The following is an 18,904-nucleotide window of genomic DNA, read 5'->3' as shown; positions in this document are numbered from 1 at the left end:
TACTCTTAATAAGATTTTGGTGGGCTACTATTAGATGGATAGCCTAAATGTCCTAATTCAGATGGGCTACCTGTTTTTTTTATGGTATATCAAAAAGTGTATATTTTTTTTAATGTGATTGTTGGTACATTTTACCAGTTTTTACCATACTTTCAAAACAAAAATTTAAATAGGAAAAATATGCAATATGAAAATAATTGAAGACAAAATGTGTTTTACTGAGAAAAAACAAGATTTGGGTTTTAAAAAGCCTTTTTCCAAAAGGTACAACTGGAAAAAGGGGGGGTCGTCTTATAATCAGGGTCGTCTTATATTCGGGCCAATACGGTAGTATTTAATTTATAAAGTATTTTTGTTGAATTTTCACTTTTACTATTATGACATTAAATATCATGAGTTATACTGCTGACTCTTAGCTTTAATTATTCATATTTTATGTTCTCATTTTTTTTATGTTCTCCCCTATTTTGTTTTTGCATTCGGTTCCTGATTAACTTTTAATGATCACTTGTAACAGAATGAAAGCATATTGCGTAATACTTATAATAATATTGCGTATAGAGCTGCTTTTTAACATTTTAATTTTCAACATATTAATATTTGCTTACCAACTGCAAATAGTGTCTTATTGATGTGGTCATAGGCCTATATTACAAAGAACTCATGAGTAGTCAATGTTTATGCATTCAGGCAGATGCACAAGTGTTTGTTTATGTTAATGTGTCATGCAGGTTTGACACATGCATCAGTGTGGGCGGCATGCATCTCGTATTTGAGCGCTGCTGTTCCTCCAGCTCTGCGCACGTCAGCTCAGGGGATCCTGCAGGGGCTGCACCTGGGGCTGGGGAGAGGCTGTGGAGCCATGCTAGGAGGAGTTTTTGTGAACTTCTTCGGTATGACATCAACAAATACCATGTGACATCACAGACTTACCATACATGTGCCTCATGCATGCTTTTAAGCTGTTATATATTTAGACACAGTTACAAAGAATCTAATCTCTTTACCTCTTGTAGTAAAGGTAAATTCTACATTATTCTATATCCAAAAGTCTATGAAAATATGACATTTGTTTTTGTTTGTTTTATTTTTTAAACTTAAATACTAATAAATCATTACATCTTATTTGATCAAAAATACAGTTAAAACTATAAAATATTATTACAATTTTAAATAACCGTTTTGTGTTTGAATATATTTTACTAAGTAATTTATTATGTAATATTATGTAATATTTTCGTGGAAACCTTGATACACTGATTCAGAAGTTTGGGGTAAGTAAGTTAATAACACAAATAAATACGTTTATTCAACAAGGATGCATTCAATTGATCAAAGTGACCAAAGTTAATCTAAAAAAAAATATTTTTCAAATAAATTCTGTTCATTGAACATGCATCAAAGTTCATTTTCATAAAGGAATCCAAAATAAAATGTCACAGTTTCTACAAAAATATTAAACCGCAAAATCAGCACATTAGAATGATTTCTGAAGGATCATGTGACACTGAAGACTGGAGTAATGATGCTGAAAATTCAGCTTTGCCATCACAGGAATAAATTACATTTTTAAATATATTCAAATAGAAGACTAGAGTGATTTTAAATGGAAATTATATTTCACACTGTTACTGTTTATACATATATATATATACAATTTTAGAGAAATGTCTCAGACTTTTGGGCCTTAAATGATTTTAGCAAATGGCTGCAATATAACAAAGAGTGAAAAATTTAAGGGGGTCTGAATACTTTCCGTACCCACTGTATATAGATAATATCCAAAAGGGTGATGAGAAAACTTTTAGATTGTTCTTTTCATTGTGAATGACATTCATCTTACAGTATCAGGCTTGTTTCCTCTCAAGCTTCCTTTTTCATCTTGCAAATTTCCTTTTTAGGTGCTGCAGAGACCTTCAGAGGCCTCGGTATGGCCTCTCTGGTCACATTACTTATCTTCTCTCTGATACAGTGGCTGTTAGGTCAGAACGAGGATAAAAGTAAGTTCCTGCTGTTTTGCTGGAGTAAAACCTGTGACGGCTTATTGATTACGGCTGTGCTCTTTTACAGAGGGCTCGATGTTGGCTGAGAACATCCCAGTTCCCTCCAGCCCTGTGCCTATCGCCACTATTGACTTAGTCCAGAACCAATCTGCATCTCAGCCAAATCCCGAATCAAAGACGCCTCCTAAGAAAACCAGGCATCAGGAAGAGCAAGAAAATGCCAACAAGCCGGCCTGGGTGGTGTCTGCTTCCCCCTGGGTCACCATCGCTTTCGCCCTCTATCAGATCAGAGATATGGTTGCTTTGTCAAAGAACAACCACTGTGGTGAAAGTCAAGCCCCGCAGGTAGGGTGGCACCCTTTGTGATTTGGACATTAGGAGGTGGTGAAAGTTTCACTCCTGCTGTTTAATAACATTTCATGACCTTTTTCCTGCTCATTTTCTTATTTATGCCTGTATTAGTTTGTCATCTTGGCTTTTTGGTATGTAATTATTGTGAAAACCAATATGGAAAAACTTCATACTGATGGCAAATTATATTTTATACCTTTTTACTGAATGATTAACTCTTTCTCTTTGCATTCATGCTGTCCTTTTCTCAGGGGAAAGGTGAGGAAAAATATCTGTCTTTGCAATTTGTACACAAAAATGCATGCAGTCCTGTCACAGTCTGTAATCGCATTTCCTCTTTCATTCTTAATGTATTCTTGGATAATTTACATAAGTCTTACTAACACCGTTGTACAACCCACTTCTTACCAAAATAAATGCTTTTCTGTTGTCAGTTTTGTTTGTCCTTTCTTAAAACAGACTTCTGTGCTTCAGCTGCTTTGTGTCCAGTTTATTTTAATTTTTGAGCAAATGTTTAAAGTCAGGACATCTTTTATGTTGTCGTTTGTTTCCCCGCATTTGGCACAGTTACTTATTTGTCATTGTAAAGTAAACATAGTGTTTATATTTGAAGTCAAATAAATGCTTGGTTGGTGCATCTCATGAAACATTTCAAGAAGATGTCCAGGTCATATTTCACCCCCTAAGAATATATATATTTAAAAAAAATGCAAAAAATATTTGAATTAAGTATTAATGAATCATAGTAATTATTGTTTGTACTGCCTTTATTTTTAATAGAAAAGGTATTACATTACGAAGTATAATTTAATTTAGTCTTAAATTCAGTCTATAAAAATAAAAAGCATATACAGTATCTCCCAGAAGTGAGTACACCCCTCACATTTTTGTAAATATTTTATTATATCTTTTCATGTGACAACACTGAAGAAATTACACTTTGCTACAATGTAAAGTAGTGAGTGTACAGCTTGTATAACAGTGTAAATTTGCTGTCCCCTCAAAATAACTCAACACACAGCCATTAATGTCTAAACCGCCGGCCACAAAAGTGAGTACACCCCTAAGTGAAAATGTCATTTCTTCAGTGTTGTCACATGAAAAGATATAATAAAATATTTACAAAAATGTGAGGGGTGTACTCACTTCTGTGAGCTACTGTAGATGCATTATGGTAATGATAATTGAGGGGGGGGAAAGTTAATTATTTTTTTTTAATTCTTTTCTGGACCATTTGGTTTTTGGGCGTTTTTTTTTTTTTTATTACTAATATTTATGACTTAATCCACAAATTCTGACATTTTAGTTAAGAAAATGTATAATTTAAATTGTGAAATGTTTATGTGTCATAGTAATAATTGTTTATAGTGCCTCTCTTTTTTTATTAAAATAAAAGGAATCATTTCATTTAATCTTAACCCTATAGAGAATATTTAAATATTATTTAAAAAATAAAATAAAAAACGAAAATCTAGTTAACAATGTGAATTTTTAAGGAAATATCACAGCTTAAAGCATCATGATCCTAAAATAGGCTTCATTATTTTAATTTTGGGGTGAAATTACACGTTTTTTTATTCATTCTAGCACACATCTTAACAAATAAAATGTACCTTACCTTAGACATTTATTTCAAATGTTTAACCTTTATGTGTCCTCTTCTTGTACGAGACAAATGAGCAAACTTCAGCGACGCCACCTGCTGATGAAAACACATCATCTCAACCCGATACAATAAGTCCGGCAGAATATCTCTCACAAGGACATACTACTAGTGCATTCGTTCCTCAAAACACACATCCTGTCCGTCCTGTGGAAGAACCGCCTCCATCCACAGGGAGAAAAGAACCAGTAGAAAACTCAACTCAATTGCCAGGACATTCCAAACAGCTGCCTCCAATAGCACAACCACAATCAACACTCGACTGAACTTCTGTGGGAAATAGCCTTATGATTTAGAGACATGGTATGGGGTGTAAAAGATGACAGCTGACATTGGACCAAAAATATTATGTTGGCCTACAGGTATTCTACATTAGCCGAGGCAATAGAATCAATATGCTTTGCACTGCCACAGTTGATGTCATGCATTAGTTGCAAAGGGCTTGCAAGTCTTTGTACAGAATGCTTGAAGAGTTGGTGCCTACGAGGAAATCTGCATATTTCTGAGTGATAAATTTTTATAATCCAACAGCTGAGGTGCTTCAGCAAAATATTCATGGGACTTGCCATTGCACTCTGTATAAAATGTTATTTTGCTATTCATGCTTCCATATTACTTGTGACCAAATTTAAATATAAAACATCTACTCTGTATATAAATAAGATGTTAAAGCCATGCTCTGTTCTGTTAAATATAGTTATCTGTAAAACCAAGTAGCTAATACAAACCATCAGAAGGTATTGATTTGCCCTATATGGTGTCTGAAATCATGTGCCTCACAGCTTTGTGTATAATGACCTCTGCTTATAAAAGTTCTTGAAATGTTTACATGATGACACAATACAATATTCTGGTTGAGAATTTAGCCATTTGTCTTTTTTTAATTTAATTAAATGACAATATAAAAGGCTGTAAAAACGTAAAATGAAATGTTTTTTTTTTAAACATACATTCTTTCTTCAGCTAAAAGTTCAATAAAAAGGAAAGAATATTAAATGCCAGCATGTAGTCTGATGATGCAGAACATAAGACGATGAGTTGATTCATTTTGAAGGGATGGTTCACACTAACATGAAAATTCTACAGAGCCTCTAAAGCAGGGACGTCCAGTCCTGCTGATTTTGGCTTCAACCTCAATTAAACACACCTGAACTAAAGTAATCAAGGTCTTAAGGATTACTAGAATCTTCCAGGTAGGTAAAAGTTGGAAATAAAATCTGCAGGATGTCGGCCCTCCAAGACCAGGACTGGACACCCAAGCATTAAAGAAACTTGGTGATTAAAAAATATCAAGTGGAAGGGAAAAAAAACATTAAGTGCTTTAGCATTCTCTCGCAAGTTTTGTGATCCCCTGAGAAAATCTTTAGTCGTTCACAAAACTAATGTGCTGCCTCTCAAAACCTTTGCATACTTCCGAAAACAGAGTTTCTCGGGCGAATACAAACATTTTGCCAGCAAAAACGGGTTCTTGGGAGATAGCAAAAAGCTCGTTCTTGCACGCCACTATTTAAAAAAAAAAATGTAAATATGTGCTAGCCGTAGTGTTTGACTATTAAGTTAGCTTTTCTCGCCGTTGATTTTTTTTTTTTTTTCATTCCAATGCCCTTATGGCTTTAGAAGACTTGGAATATAGTGCAACATATGGACTATGTTTATGGTCCTTTTTTGTAATTTTTGGAGCTCACAAAAGTTATATTTCAATGCTTCTGCGTTTACGCACGATTTTGTTTGAACAGCCACTAGGATGGCTTTATGTGATGAATGAATTTAAATTTAAGTTGTTATTCAATAATAATACGTTCTGCTATTATATGAACATAGCTATCATATGACGTCAGAAGACGTGGAATAGAACGCACAAGTCATGAAGATGCTTTGATGTGCAGTTTTGAATCTTTTGGAAACCGTATGTCCTCGTTTAGTTTTACTATATGATAAAGAGCAATTTGGAGATCCTGCTAAACTTCCTCTATGTGTTCCAAGGAAGACAGAGGTTTGGATTAAGATGAGCGTGATGTAAACCAGACACAATTTGCACTTATAAGTGAACTGTTCCTTTAACCAACACTAGAGTGCACTGTTTCCTTCAATTACATAAATGCTGTGGGACTGTATGTGGAGTCATTGTCTTGAGCAGTTGAGGCAAATGTATTAGCAAACTGCAATGATGTCCTGATGATCTGATATACCTGAGAGCAGCACAGTCACTATCTATTCACACACACTATTAACATACAGTATGTACAAAAAAAGTGTTATTCCCAGCTCTGCATCACTTGGGTACGAGAATACAAACTCCTGCTAAAAAAAATATATAATAGTAGCAGCCCACTCTGTCTGAAAGAGATCATTTAAACGCAAATGAGAAAGAAATATTATTTTTACAATCCTTATGGACCTACTAATGTTCCTTCGAGTCATTCCTTCCTAAAAATGTTTAGCGTTTCAAAAAGTCTTTTTAAAATGAACATGACAAAATTGACAACAGGACAATTTTAAAAGAAGTCCTGGTCTTCTGGATCCATGGGTTCTGGCTGAGGGGCGTAGGTGACAGGGGGATACGGGCAGACAGCTGGAGTATATACAGTATATACAGCAGGACTGGGGACGTTATTTAGGGTTGGAGGACTGTTACTATCCAGCTCATCTTCGCTATTGTCCTCTGCTTCTCCTCTGTGCGACTGGGTGTCACTGGAGCTGCTGTTGAAGAGCACGTTTTCGTAATATTCCCCACCAAGCCCGTACTGATTCTCATGATTCTGAAGCTCCTCTTGAGTGACGTGACTGCCATTGCGCAGAAACTCTGCAAACCTGAAAGAGGCAGAAACAACGTGAGGAATATCATTCAATAAAATGGGATATATACAGTACATGTGTGCTCTGTAAACATGCTTATTTTGATGAATACAAACTGTAATTACTTTTGCGGCGATCTGAGCCTCAACACAGTGTCCCATGCAGGAAAGCCAGACTTGTTACAGTGCTCCTGTAATTCTTCCAGGGAGGCTCTGGTGTGGATCTCTCCCTGCTCTCTGTACTCCTCCTCAGTCAGTAGCCTGACCTTGGGCCGTTTCTTCCTCCGGAACAAGCCCAGGAATGAGTAAAAGAGACTGAAGGCATAAAGTCAGAGTTAATGCATGCAAATTTTTATGATTACATATTTCACCTGTTCAAAGGTCAATTTCATCATATGATTCACTTTCAGTTTCTTAAGACTTAGTCAACATGAACTCAAAATTACTGTATTTTCTTTGCCAGCAAAAACGGGTTCTTGGGAGATAGCAAAAAGCTCGTTCTTGCACGCCACTATTTAAAAAAAAAAATGTAAATATGTGCTAGCCGTAGTGTTTGACTATTAAGTTAGCTTTTCTCGCCGTTGATTTTTTTTTTTTTTTCATTCCAATGCCCTTATGGCTTTAGAAGACTTGGAATATAGTGCAACATATGGACTATGTTTATGGTCCTTTTTTGTAATTTTTGGAGCTCACAAAAGTTATATTTCAATGCTTCTGCGTTTACGCACGATTTTGTTTGAACAGCCACTAGGATGGCTTTATGTGATGAATGAATTTAAATTTAAGTTGTTATTCAATAATAATACGTTCTGCTATTATATGAACATAGCTATCATATGACGTCAGAAGACGTGGAATAGAACGCACAAGTCATGAAGATGCTTTGATGTGCAGTTTTGAATCTTTTGGAAACCGTATGTCCTCGTTTAGTTTTACTATATGATAAAGAGCAATTTGGAGATCCTGCTAAACTTCCTCTATGTGTTCCAAGGAAGACAGAGGTTTGGATTAAGATGAGCGTGATGTAAACCAGACACAATTTGCACTTATAAGTGAACTGTTCCTTTAACCAACACTAGAGTGCACTGTTTCCTTCAATTACATAAATGCTGTGGGACTGTATGTGGAGTCATTGTCTTGAGCAGTTGAGGCAAATGTATTAGCAAACTGCAATGATGTCCTGATGATCTGATATACCTGAGAGCAGCACAGTCACTATCTATTCACACACACTATTAACATACAGTATGTACAAAAAAAGTGTTATTCCCAGCTCTGCATCACTTGGGTACGAGAATACAAACTCCTGCTAAAAAAAATATATAATAGTAGCAGCCCACTCTGTCTGAAAGAGATCATTTAAACGCAAATGAGAAAGAAATATTATTTTTACAATCCTTATGGACCTACTAATGTTCCTTCGAGTCATTCCTTCCTAAAAATGTTTAGCGTTTCAAAAAGTCTTTTTAAAATGAACATGACAAAATTGACAACAGGACAATTTTAAAAGAAGTCCTGGTCTTCTGGATCCATGGGTTCTGGCTGAGGGGCGTAGGTGACAGGGGGATACGGGCAGACAGCTGGAGTATATACAGTATATACAGCAGGACTGGGGACGTTATTTAGGGTTGGAGGACTGTTACTATCCAGCTCATCTTCGCTATTGTCCTCTGCTTCTCCTCTGTGCGACTGGGTGTCACTGGAGCTGCTGTTGAAGAGCACGTTTTCGTAATATTCCCCACCAAGCCCGTACTGATTCTCATGATTCTGAAGCTCCTCTTGAGTGACGTGACTGCCATTGCGCAGAAACTCTGCAAACCTGAAAGAGGCAGAAACAACGTGAGGAATATCATTCAATAAAATGGGATATATACAGTACATGTGTGCTCTGTAAACATGCTTATTTTGATGAATACAAAATATAAATACCTATGTGGTGATCGCAGCCTCAACACAGTGTCCCATGCAGGAAAGCCAGACTTGTTACAGTGCTCCTGTAATTCTTCCAGGGAGGCTCTGGTGTGGATCTCTCCCTGCTCTCTGTACTCCTCCTCAGTCAGTAGCCTGACCTTGGGCCGTTTCTTCCTCCGGAACAAGCCCAGGAATGAGTAAAAGAGACTGAAGGCATAAAGTCAGAGTTAATGCATGCAAATTTTTATGATTACATATTTCACCTGTTCAAAGGTCAATTTCATCATATGATTCACTTTCAGTTTCTTAGACTTAAGTCAACATGAACTCAAAATTACTGTATTTTCTTAATGCATGTCTTATTGTGTACAATATTGTGTACAGTTCAACTCAAAAATGAAAAAATATGCAATCTACTCCACGGTACTGCAACCCTACAGATTTAAAGTTCATTCTTTTAATTCGGCTAAGAGGTCACACCGACGCCGTGACTTATCAATCTACTACTGATTACATGTCTTCACGAGATATGAATTCGCAGGGCAGAGTTCATCAAACTTGAACTATGGAACAAAGCAAAAAATCACATGAGCTTGTGTCTCCTGCATTCGCTTTTGTGTGAATGGAAGTCAATGGAACAAAAAGTAGTGTCACCGGCCCTTTACTTTTTAACCCCTTTCCTCCAACCACCTGGCTTCATTTTGGTAAATAACCATGATCAGCTTTTGAATAAATTGGGTGGGGAAATATAAAGCCCTACCCTAAACATTTCTCACCTGTTTCACAGTTTGTGGTGCTTTTCTTACCTGCAAATCCACATCAGAAGGCTCCAGGCCAAGGGCAGAATCTTCCAGCACAACAGTAACATGATCAGTACGTAGTAGGCAGGGGGGATAGTGATCCCATAGTACAGCAAAACCATGCTCACTACTTGCATAGCCCAGGTCATAAAGTTGAGGGTGTATTTGTTGGTGATGGGGCCGTGTTTATAGCATACAGCAAAGCTAACTAACCCCGATATGAGCACATAAACTGCAGAGAAAGAGAAAAGAGAAAATGTCAACATAATTTTTAAATGTCAAGTTTGGTATTATTGACCTCCCTGCACATGCATGCATACATACATATGTACATAAAGCACCGTACCACTTTATGTAGCAAGGTAACAATAAAAAAAGCATGCCTAATTTGTATCAAACAGAAGCAGCCTGCCTGAGCTTGCCTGTCATTCATAAACAGCCCATAAAGCAATAGCAATAATACGTACACAGAACACTCAGGGTAGATAGATCTATACGCACTGAAACGACTAAACGTCATGTTGAATATTCATTTTTGGGTGAACTATTCCTTAAAGGCAAGCTTTCACTTGCTAAAATGTGCATGGGTGACTATGGGCCATCAATATTAAATAGTGGATGTCATGTGGTGTATTTGTCGAGTTTACATTCACTGAATGCAAACATTATGGGCTGCTGCTGCAACAGAGCAGAGCAATGGATTGCTAAATACTTTAGAACATGAACTCAAAATTACTGTATTTTCTTAATGCATGTCTTATGGTGTACAATATTGTGTACAGTTCAACTCAAAAATGAAAAAATATGCAATCTACTCCACGGTACTGCAACCCTACAGATTTAAAGTTCATTCTTTTAATTCGGCTAAGAGGTCACACCGACGCCGTGACTTATCAATCTACTACTGATTACATTTCTTCACGAGATATGAATTCGCAGGGCAGAGTTCATCAAACTTGAACAATGGAACAAAGCAAAAAATCACATGAGCTTGTGTCTCCTGCATTCGCTTTTGTGTGAATGGAAGTCAATGGAACAAAAAGTAGTGTCACCGGCCCTTTACTTTTTAACCCCTTTCCTCCAACCACCTGGCTTCATTTTGGTAAGTAACCATGATCAGCTTTTGAATAAATTGGGTGGGGAAATATAAAGCCCTACCCTAAACATTTCTCACCTGTTTCACAGTTTGTGGTGCTTTTCTTACCTGCAAATCCACATCAGAAGGCTCCAGGCCAAGGGCAGAATCTTCCAGCACAACAGTAACATGATCAGTACGTAGTAGGCAGGGGGGATAGTGATCCCATAGTACAGCAAAACCATGCTCACTACTTGCATAGCCCAGGTCATAAAGTTGAGGGTGTATTTGTTGGTGATGGGGCCGTGTTTATAGCATACAGCAAAGCTAACTAACCCCGATATGAGCACATAAACTGCAGAGAAAGAGAAAAGAGAAAATGTCAACATAATTTTTAAATGTCAAGTTTGGTATTATTGACCTCCCTGCACATGCATGCATACATACATATGTACATAAAGCACCGTACCACTTTATGTAGCAAGGTAACAATAAAAAAAGCATGCCTAATTTGTATCAAACAGAAGCAGCCTGCCTGAGCTTGCCTGTCATTCATAAACAGCCCATAAAGCAATAGCAATAATACGTACACAGAACACTCAGGGTAGATAGATCTATACGCACTGAAACGACTAAACGTCATGTTGAATATTCATTTTTGGGTGAACTATTCCTTAAAGGCAAGCTTTCACTTGCTAAAATGTGCATGGGTGACTATGGGCCATCAATATTAAATAGTGGATGTCATGTGGTGTATTTGTCGAGTTTACATTCACTGAATGCAAACATTATGGGCTGCTGCTGCAACAGAGCAGAGCAATGGATTGCTAAATACTTTAGTATACAATCAAAAGAACAATGGTGAAATATAAATGTAACAATAATGGTTATATTAATTTACTTGGTATATATATAATTAATTTACTTGGTATATATATATAAGTATATATACATATACTTACATATATATTGATTTTCAGGATGTTCTGATTAATACAGTTCAAAAGAACAGCTTTTTTTTTTTGCAAAGTAGAATATTTTTGTTTTTCTTTAAATTGTTATTTTGCTTTACTGTCACTTCATAAAATATTTAAATCTTTAAATCTACTTTTTGTTTTGTTTTGCTTTTGAAACAAATGGTTTTCTAGATAATGATAGTAGATGGGGACCGGTCTGTCAAAAAATCATGATAAATGTTGTCTAAGTGATTTGTACACTATATTTCAAGTCTTCCTAAGCCATATGAAACTTTTTTTGTGAAATTATTTTTTTTTTAAAAGTCTTCCCCTCTAGCTAAAATCCCTTTCGTTGTATAGAATCATTATATGGAAAAGAACATCTAGCTCGTTTAGCTCTTTAAATCAAAAATCCCCTTTTGACAGCAAGTCACAAAATGCTTTTTTGAGTGAACTATTCCTTTAATGTTACAGTAGATTTGAGAAAACAAAGAAGAAAAAACAAAGAGGAAATAAAAGGGCCAAAAAAAAAAAAACAGACATTCACTGGGGCTGTAATCCTCCCAGAGCCTTTTTGTTTTAGGCATAGAAATCAATGTTCCAGCAGCACTGCGGATTCTTTCCCTTAATCTTAATATGCCTGTGGTTCTCGCATTCAAACACTGATGCAAATTGAAAAAACAAAAAAAAAAAAACAAAAAGGAAAAAAAAGGGCCAAAAAAAAAAAAAAACAGACATTCACTGGGGCTGTAATCCTCCCAGAGCCTTTTTGTTTTAGGCATAGAAATCAATGTTCCAGCAGCACTGCGGATTCTTTCCCTTAATCTTAATATGCCTGTGGTTCTCGCATTCAAACACTGATGCATTTACATACTGCGAGTGTCTGAAGAGGGAAATTGATTTGGCAGAGAATAGTCTATTGAGCGGTCAAGAGGCAGTCATTTCAGCATTCAGAATACTTGGCCCTCATATTATAACACTAACGGAGCCAAGATATACGATACAAAAGGTGAATCTCAATCTGCTCTAGACTGTTACTATGCAATGCTGGCATGTTCTAATGCGAGCGCTTCCGTTGATGAAACATGCAGCGAGAGTGTAGAAGGATAATCTGTCTAAATGACATGTACGGTAATTATTCTATTGTATAAAGAGCACGTCAAGCAAATTAACAGACAACACGTGGCATTCGACTGAAACGCAAAACTGTACAAAAGGTACATTTGAAAGACCATTTATTAACATTAGCGAAGGCTTACTGTCTGATGTAATTGGCTGATGAGATGATTGCAAAGGAAAACAGGGCAAGATGGGTTGTAACAGAAAAAGGTTGCCTAGTTACCCAGTAATTCCATCCAGTGCTCAGTCACGACGTCATCCCATTCATTTATCACCCTCTGGATCCCCATGTAGGACAGACCAGAGCCAGCGCCCAACAACACCAGGAACAGCCCTCGCTGGGGGGAAAAAAGCAGAGCCTTAGTGAAAGTGCTTGACCTTCTGACCTACCCCAAAACTATGAGCTGCCAGTCAATCTGTAAATGATTGCACAGCCCTGTTTTTTTTTTTTTTTTACATAAAACTTTACGATGATGTACATGCCTGAGGATGTTTGTGTTGAGGAGTGAGTCTCCACCTCCCTTTATCTTTAATCTCATCAATGCCAGCATTGACAGGCTTAAACTCATACTACTCATCCAACATGTTTGATCAGTGGGAGGAAACATGTGATACTGTGTATCATGATCATGATAAAGGTTGTGACAGTAGCATTACACACCGTTGGTACGAAGTTTCTGAGAACAAGCGTCAGGAAAACAAATGTGCCGACGACTCCCAATGTAACTCCGGTGGTGTAGAAAAACAGTGAGCTCCTGGAAAACATGAAGAGTCGGTTAGAATAATAAGTTTTAAGTTTCAACCACAAATTAATTAAGAAACAATTCATGGTGACCATGGCTGTCAAGCTCCAAAAAGGACAAAAAAAGCACCATAAAAGCTACATGAAAGTAGTTCAACATGACTTGTGAGTTATAATCATGCAATAGTTTTTGTGTTAGAAACACACTGAAATTTAGCTTGTTATTCACTGAAAATCTTCCCCGGTTACAACATACGTGAGAACCAATGTCTTTTTGTCATCAAACCTTGTGTGGAATGCACACTATTTTCAATGTTAATGCAGGTGAGACTTCAGAGCATTGGCGGACAGCCAGATTTTCAGCTAACAAATATTACATTTTATGCATTGACTGCAAGACCCCTATTGTTCAAGATGTTGTTTAAAGCCTCCCATGAGAGCGAATATACTTCAGCTGACAAAGCTGCTTGTTTTAAACTTTTTAACAAAAACTAAGAATGGCATTATAGTGAAATAATAACAGATAATTAAAATTAATACAAAATAAATAAATTCCATAATACCAGGCATCTCAAGAAGTAAATGTATTTCACACTCTATGTCCAATGAAATTACACGGTGTTTCCAGATGTTCCATGATTATGGGATAAGGTTTTGCATTATTTTAATCAGATAAAATGCTCCGGGTGTGTGTTCACGGTGTGTGTGTGTGTGTGTTCACTACTCACTGCTGTGTATGAGCACTTGGATGGGTTAAATGCAGAGCACAAATTCCGAGTATGGGACACCATACTTGGCCACATGTCACATCATTTTCATCACTTTCACTAAAGCTATTTCTACCTGTTACAATATTTTAGAGCTTGACATATATTGAAAAAAATAATCACATTTATTACAGAAATTTCCATGACATTTCTAGGTCTGTAAAATCACACTATTTGCTCATGCAGTGTCCAGGTTTTCCAAGACCATTAAAAAAAATTTATTTTTGTGGGCATGAATTAAAATAATATTGACCCTTGTTTAATTGTTCATCTTGCAGCCCTCTTTGAAGTGTGTGGCCCCCTGGTTGAGAACCTCTTTAATAAAGGCTTTATAAATTTTAAATCACGTACTGAACTAAATATACCCTAACCAGGCCAGAGTATGAGAGTGGAGTGGCAACAATTTCTCCTCCGAACTCCAAGTATTCACTGATCACTCCACTCCAGGTTCAGCATTTCCTGCTCCTCGCTCAACTGATCAGAAACACCACTCCGCCTTCGCTCCATGACGAAATTTGCGACTAAAATATTTCAGTATGTTTTGAAATATCACAAAGTTCTGTTCAGAACTTATATTAAACGAAAAATAAATACACAATATTAGAAGAATAGTTTAATATTAAATTACTTTAACTCACTTGTCTGTGCAGCGTCTCTCTACAATGGCGAAGCTGATGCGCGACCTTTCTAAAATTTGAGCTGTTAATGTAATGTAACGTTATCAGTTTTATGTTCAGTATTATGGTTTGAAGGCATGTACTGTTTCAGATGAATGAGTGGAAATGAATGATTAAACGAGTATTTAGTTTAATGTTAAAGGGAAAAAAAAAAGCCAATCTGGGCAGTGGATTTCTTTTCATTTTACAAGCTCTTGAATTCAGTGGTATGAAAAAGGTTTGAAGTATTATGTTCTCGTTGGTATAATTTTTTATGGTTACAAGCTGAGTTACTTCAGAAACAAAGAATATGCTGTAACTTTTCCGTTTTCAAGCTGATAAAATCACAGGACATTGTTGACAATAATTTTCTGCACTCCTGAATGTTTCTATGTGCGCGTGATCTGTACGTTATGTACAAACTTGTGTGTTGTGTGCAGCAATGTAGCAGCACTTTAGATTAAAGCGGAGATTAAATACCTGTACAATAACCTGTTTAAAACGTGAATTCACCCAATCAATATTGAGTATCCACATGCTACAAACAAACATGCTTGAGATATAACCTCCCGCACTCGACCATCGCCGTCATTATACATTCACCTTCTTTCTGATTTGAGTGATCCACATATCTGTCAAGCTAGCTAATGATGCGTGAATTCTTGATAAAATGCAGTTATATATAATGGGCTGTTTGCATTAATTGTGCTCATGATAGAGCGGTAGTGGAGTGCTCTTGGAGCAAGTGAAAACCACAATGCTTTCAAAAAATCCACTCCTTGCTCCAGTCAAAAATCACGCCACTCCGCTCACATACTCTGATCCAGACAGCACAAGCAGGCATTAACTGACACCCAAAATATGACTTCAGGAGACTACAATGTACCACACAAGTTGCACTTTTTTGATGGTCAGATGGTCTATATAAAAAAAAAGGCTGCATACAGATTCTTAAAAAAATGCCTTCATTTTTGTGTGTACAATTCCTTAAAATGTAGTGTGATTTTTATATTAAACTACTTTATCCCAGTTTAAGGTGGTGTAATTATTTAAAAAAGAAGAAAAAAAACTTGATCAGAATTAAATCTGATTCTCTACTGCAGATTATCTCTAGATGAGAACATCTGAACTGCTAAATTGCCACTTACCTGCATATGTTTCCCGCTCCGAAAAACAGCACCAGCCCACACATAAAAAGCAGAAAGCACATTCTATTTAACCCTGTAAAAGAACATAAATAATCATGATTCAGTGCCCAACTACTCTTTATAAGAATAAGGTGCGAGTGATATTCTGGCTCACTTTTGTTGGAGACGTGTAGTGTATACTTAGTATTGCTTCTAGGCGATTTGGTCATGAAGCAGACATCTTCATCAACCAGAGGAATGTCCAAAGACTTCTCCCTTTGGATAGTGGATGGCCAGTAGTGTTCAACAAAGCAGTTAGTAACTGTGAGAAGATCATCCGGATGATGGCAATTTCTGGTCTCCATCGGAAACACGACAAAGATGTCCTCATCACTTGTCACATTTACCTGTGAACAACATATGTCTTGTCAGTATTCAATTTAAAGGGAGTTTACTCACCCTCATGTTATTACAATAAAATAACATAAATGTTTAAAAAACACACACACGACATTAAGATTAAATAACATTACAGCGTGATGTGATATTACCTTGAAGGTGGACCAGAAGTCCTTCCATTCGATTTCTGTACCAGGGCTGTAACAGAAGCATTGACTCCCAGAATACTCGTGGGCACTGTCTCCTTTCACATAGGTGCAATCTGTCAGAATCAGGAAAGAATCAGTGTTACTCCTCTGCTTTAATTTAACAATCCCCATCATTCGTTTTCTTTTTTTCTATGTCTAAAACAGTACAAAAGCGTCCCAGAAAATCACAGCTGGCAACAGAAGAGCTTCTGCCCACAGGCTAAATTCATTCTAATCACTATACTACTACAACTGCAGCATCCTCACTTTCTAAATCCTGACATGCTCATGTGTGGTTGCTTCGATCCAAAAGTATTACTCACACAATTTATTGTTGTTGTTCATTTATAAATGGACGTATCACTTATGGCAGGGTTTCCCAAACTGGGGTTCATAAGGGAAATGTTACTGTAATACATTTGTTATTTTGATTAGATAATCATTAAGGGTTCTAAAAACAAAAGCAAATAAAGTGGGAGAGTATACATACAATATACATACATATGTCCCTAATTTCAATGCTATGGCCTTTGTGTAAATATTTAAAGATGGCCATCTTTAAGCATGACTGTTTTGTGAAATGGTAACACTTTACAATAAGAATCCAACATGTCATAACAATAAACATCAAGGTATATGCCTAATTAATATATTAATATTTATTTATATTTAAAATGTACAGTACATTTTCACGGTTCAGTGGTGGTGTTTTTTTTTCTTTTTTGTAGTAATAAGGTTGAGCACAATTTTACTTAGAAGTGTTATGTTTGTTTTCAGTCAGTATCCATTTTAAAAACTACTTATTGAATCCGTTGCCAACCAGTGTGGTCCAACCTAGTTATCATTATCGGTAAAATCCACTATCGGTTCACCTCTATTTATAATCCATAAATCAAATTTTCTGTCAAGTGGGCTTATTTGGATCTACTCCACTGTCACATTAATACAACTCATAAACATTAATACAATTCATAAACTTTTCTACATTGTTTTCATCAATGGAGACAAACTGGACACTACAGGGCCTAAAATAAGGCCTCACAACCAAAAGACAGAGTTGTTATCTAGAACCTGAAACAGAGAGTGAATAAATGAGTCTTGACAGACAGGTTAGAAGGACCATGATAAGATTACAAACACATGCAGACAAACCAGTTATGTTTGGTTATTGTTGATTGGATGCTGAAAAATCTCACATACTAAAACCGTAATCCATATTGCTTTTTCTAAAATAAAAAAGGCAGTAAAACCACATACCACGTTTTATTTCCTTAGTCTTTTTTAAAAACGTATGTAATACTGTTCTCATAAAACTATTTTTTTTTTACAGAACAGTCTACTTTCCTTAAAAACTTAAAAATACAAAATATAAACAGATTATATTATAAATAGATTTTAAAAATAATAAAGTCCCTATCCACACAGCACCACGGGTATACAAATGCTTCTCTAGATTTTGACATACAGCATGTGTCCACTGTCCAGCTCACACAGTTCACGACCCAAATAAACAGTACTTTAACTGCACTCGGCGATTTTATCGCATTCAAAATCCCATAGATAAAGGTACGTAGCATAATACCGTTATCTATACACAATGTGCCTGTTTTGTAGTGTTAATGGCGTTTGTTTATGCTGCTGTCTGTTTAGCATATGACTCAAATCATTTACCTGCGTATGAATATCCTTTGTTTCCCCCTGCACGTTGCCATGAAGCACACAAAAGAGTTAAAACGGGTATAAAAGCAGCTAACTTCCCCATGTTTTTGTGGATTATTGTGTTAAATGGATAGATTTGACAGACAGCAGGTTAATGATTGGCCCGCTAAGCTAACATGAGCTAAGCTAATGTTTTCGGGTTCAAATTCGGTGGGCTTCGTGTAACCCAGACCAGACTAACAGTTTCAGAGTGCATGATGGGTCCCGATATTTAAGTTACTCATTTGTCATGTAGAATTTATCATGTAAAATGCTAAATTACAAAAGTCGTTAGATGCACAAAAGCGCGCATTGAAAGCTATTTCAAAGTTTAAGTTGTCTTAATGGAGTCTATTTGGGCGTTTGATGTTCGATTAGTCCAGTCTTAATACTCAGTCAAAGTAAACAACGCTATTTGTAGTTAGATTTACGTACTATTGTAGTTTTTAGTATTTTCAGTTGGCTTCTATTATTATTATTATTATTATTAATTTATTTTTTTTAGTCTTTGTTTTAAGTTTAGCATAAATTTGATTAATTTTGTTGTGTGGTTTTTGTCATTTTTATTACTTTTTGTTCTTTTTAAATTTTACTATTTAGGTTTAATTAATTTTTATATCAGCCTTCATATTTGTATATCATTTATTTCCTAGT

At 36.2% G+C, this 18,904-nt stretch overlaps 2 protein-coding genes across 2 annotated transcripts in view; one reads left to right on the top strand and one right to left on the bottom strand.

The window, feature by feature from the left end:
• Positions 1-4,814, top strand: part of LOC107714386 (major facilitator superfamily domain-containing protein 6-B-like) — a 16,289-nt gene extending 11,475 nt beyond the window's left edge. Inside the window, 4 exon segments of the mRNA XM_016520209.1 lie at positions 732-893; positions 1,902-2,000; positions 2,071-2,349; positions 4,024-4,814. Of these exon segments, the coding sequence (XP_016375695.1) occupies positions 732-893; positions 1,902-2,000; positions 2,071-2,349; positions 4,024-4,283 (800 nt within the window). The 3' untranslated portion in view covers positions 4,284-4,814.
• A 206-nt stretch (positions 4,815-5,020) lies between these two features.
• LOC107714385 (nuclear envelope integral membrane protein 2-like) lies at positions 5,021-18,498 on the bottom strand. The gene is made up of 9 exons (XM_016520208.1): positions 18,224-18,498; positions 16,517-16,626; positions 16,141-16,372; positions 15,987-16,059; positions 13,335-13,428; positions 12,897-13,011; positions 10,728-10,953; positions 6,939-7,127; positions 5,021-6,828 (listed from the first exon to the last, which is right to left on the bottom strand). Exons 1-9 carry the CDS (start codon positions 18,312-18,314, stop codon positions 6,513-6,515), a joined length of 1,446 nt encoding a protein of 481 aa, XP_016375694.1. The 5' UTR covers positions 18,315-18,498; the 3' UTR covers positions 5,021-6,512.
• Between the last annotated feature and the right edge of the window lie 406 nt (positions 18,499-18,904).

The sequence above is a fragment of the Sinocyclocheilus rhinocerous genome, unplaced genomic scaffold (genome assembly GCF_001515625.1).
Source record: "Sinocyclocheilus rhinocerous isolate Xijiao unplaced genomic scaffold, SAMN03320098_v1.1 scaffold449, whole genome shotgun sequence".
In the NCBI taxonomy this organism is placed as follows: Eukaryota; Metazoa; Chordata; class Actinopteri; order Cypriniformes; family Cyprinidae; genus Sinocyclocheilus; species Sinocyclocheilus rhinocerous.
The sequence above is the reverse complement of the archived record's forward strand: the minus strand, read 5'-3'. Positions and strand labels throughout refer to the sequence as shown.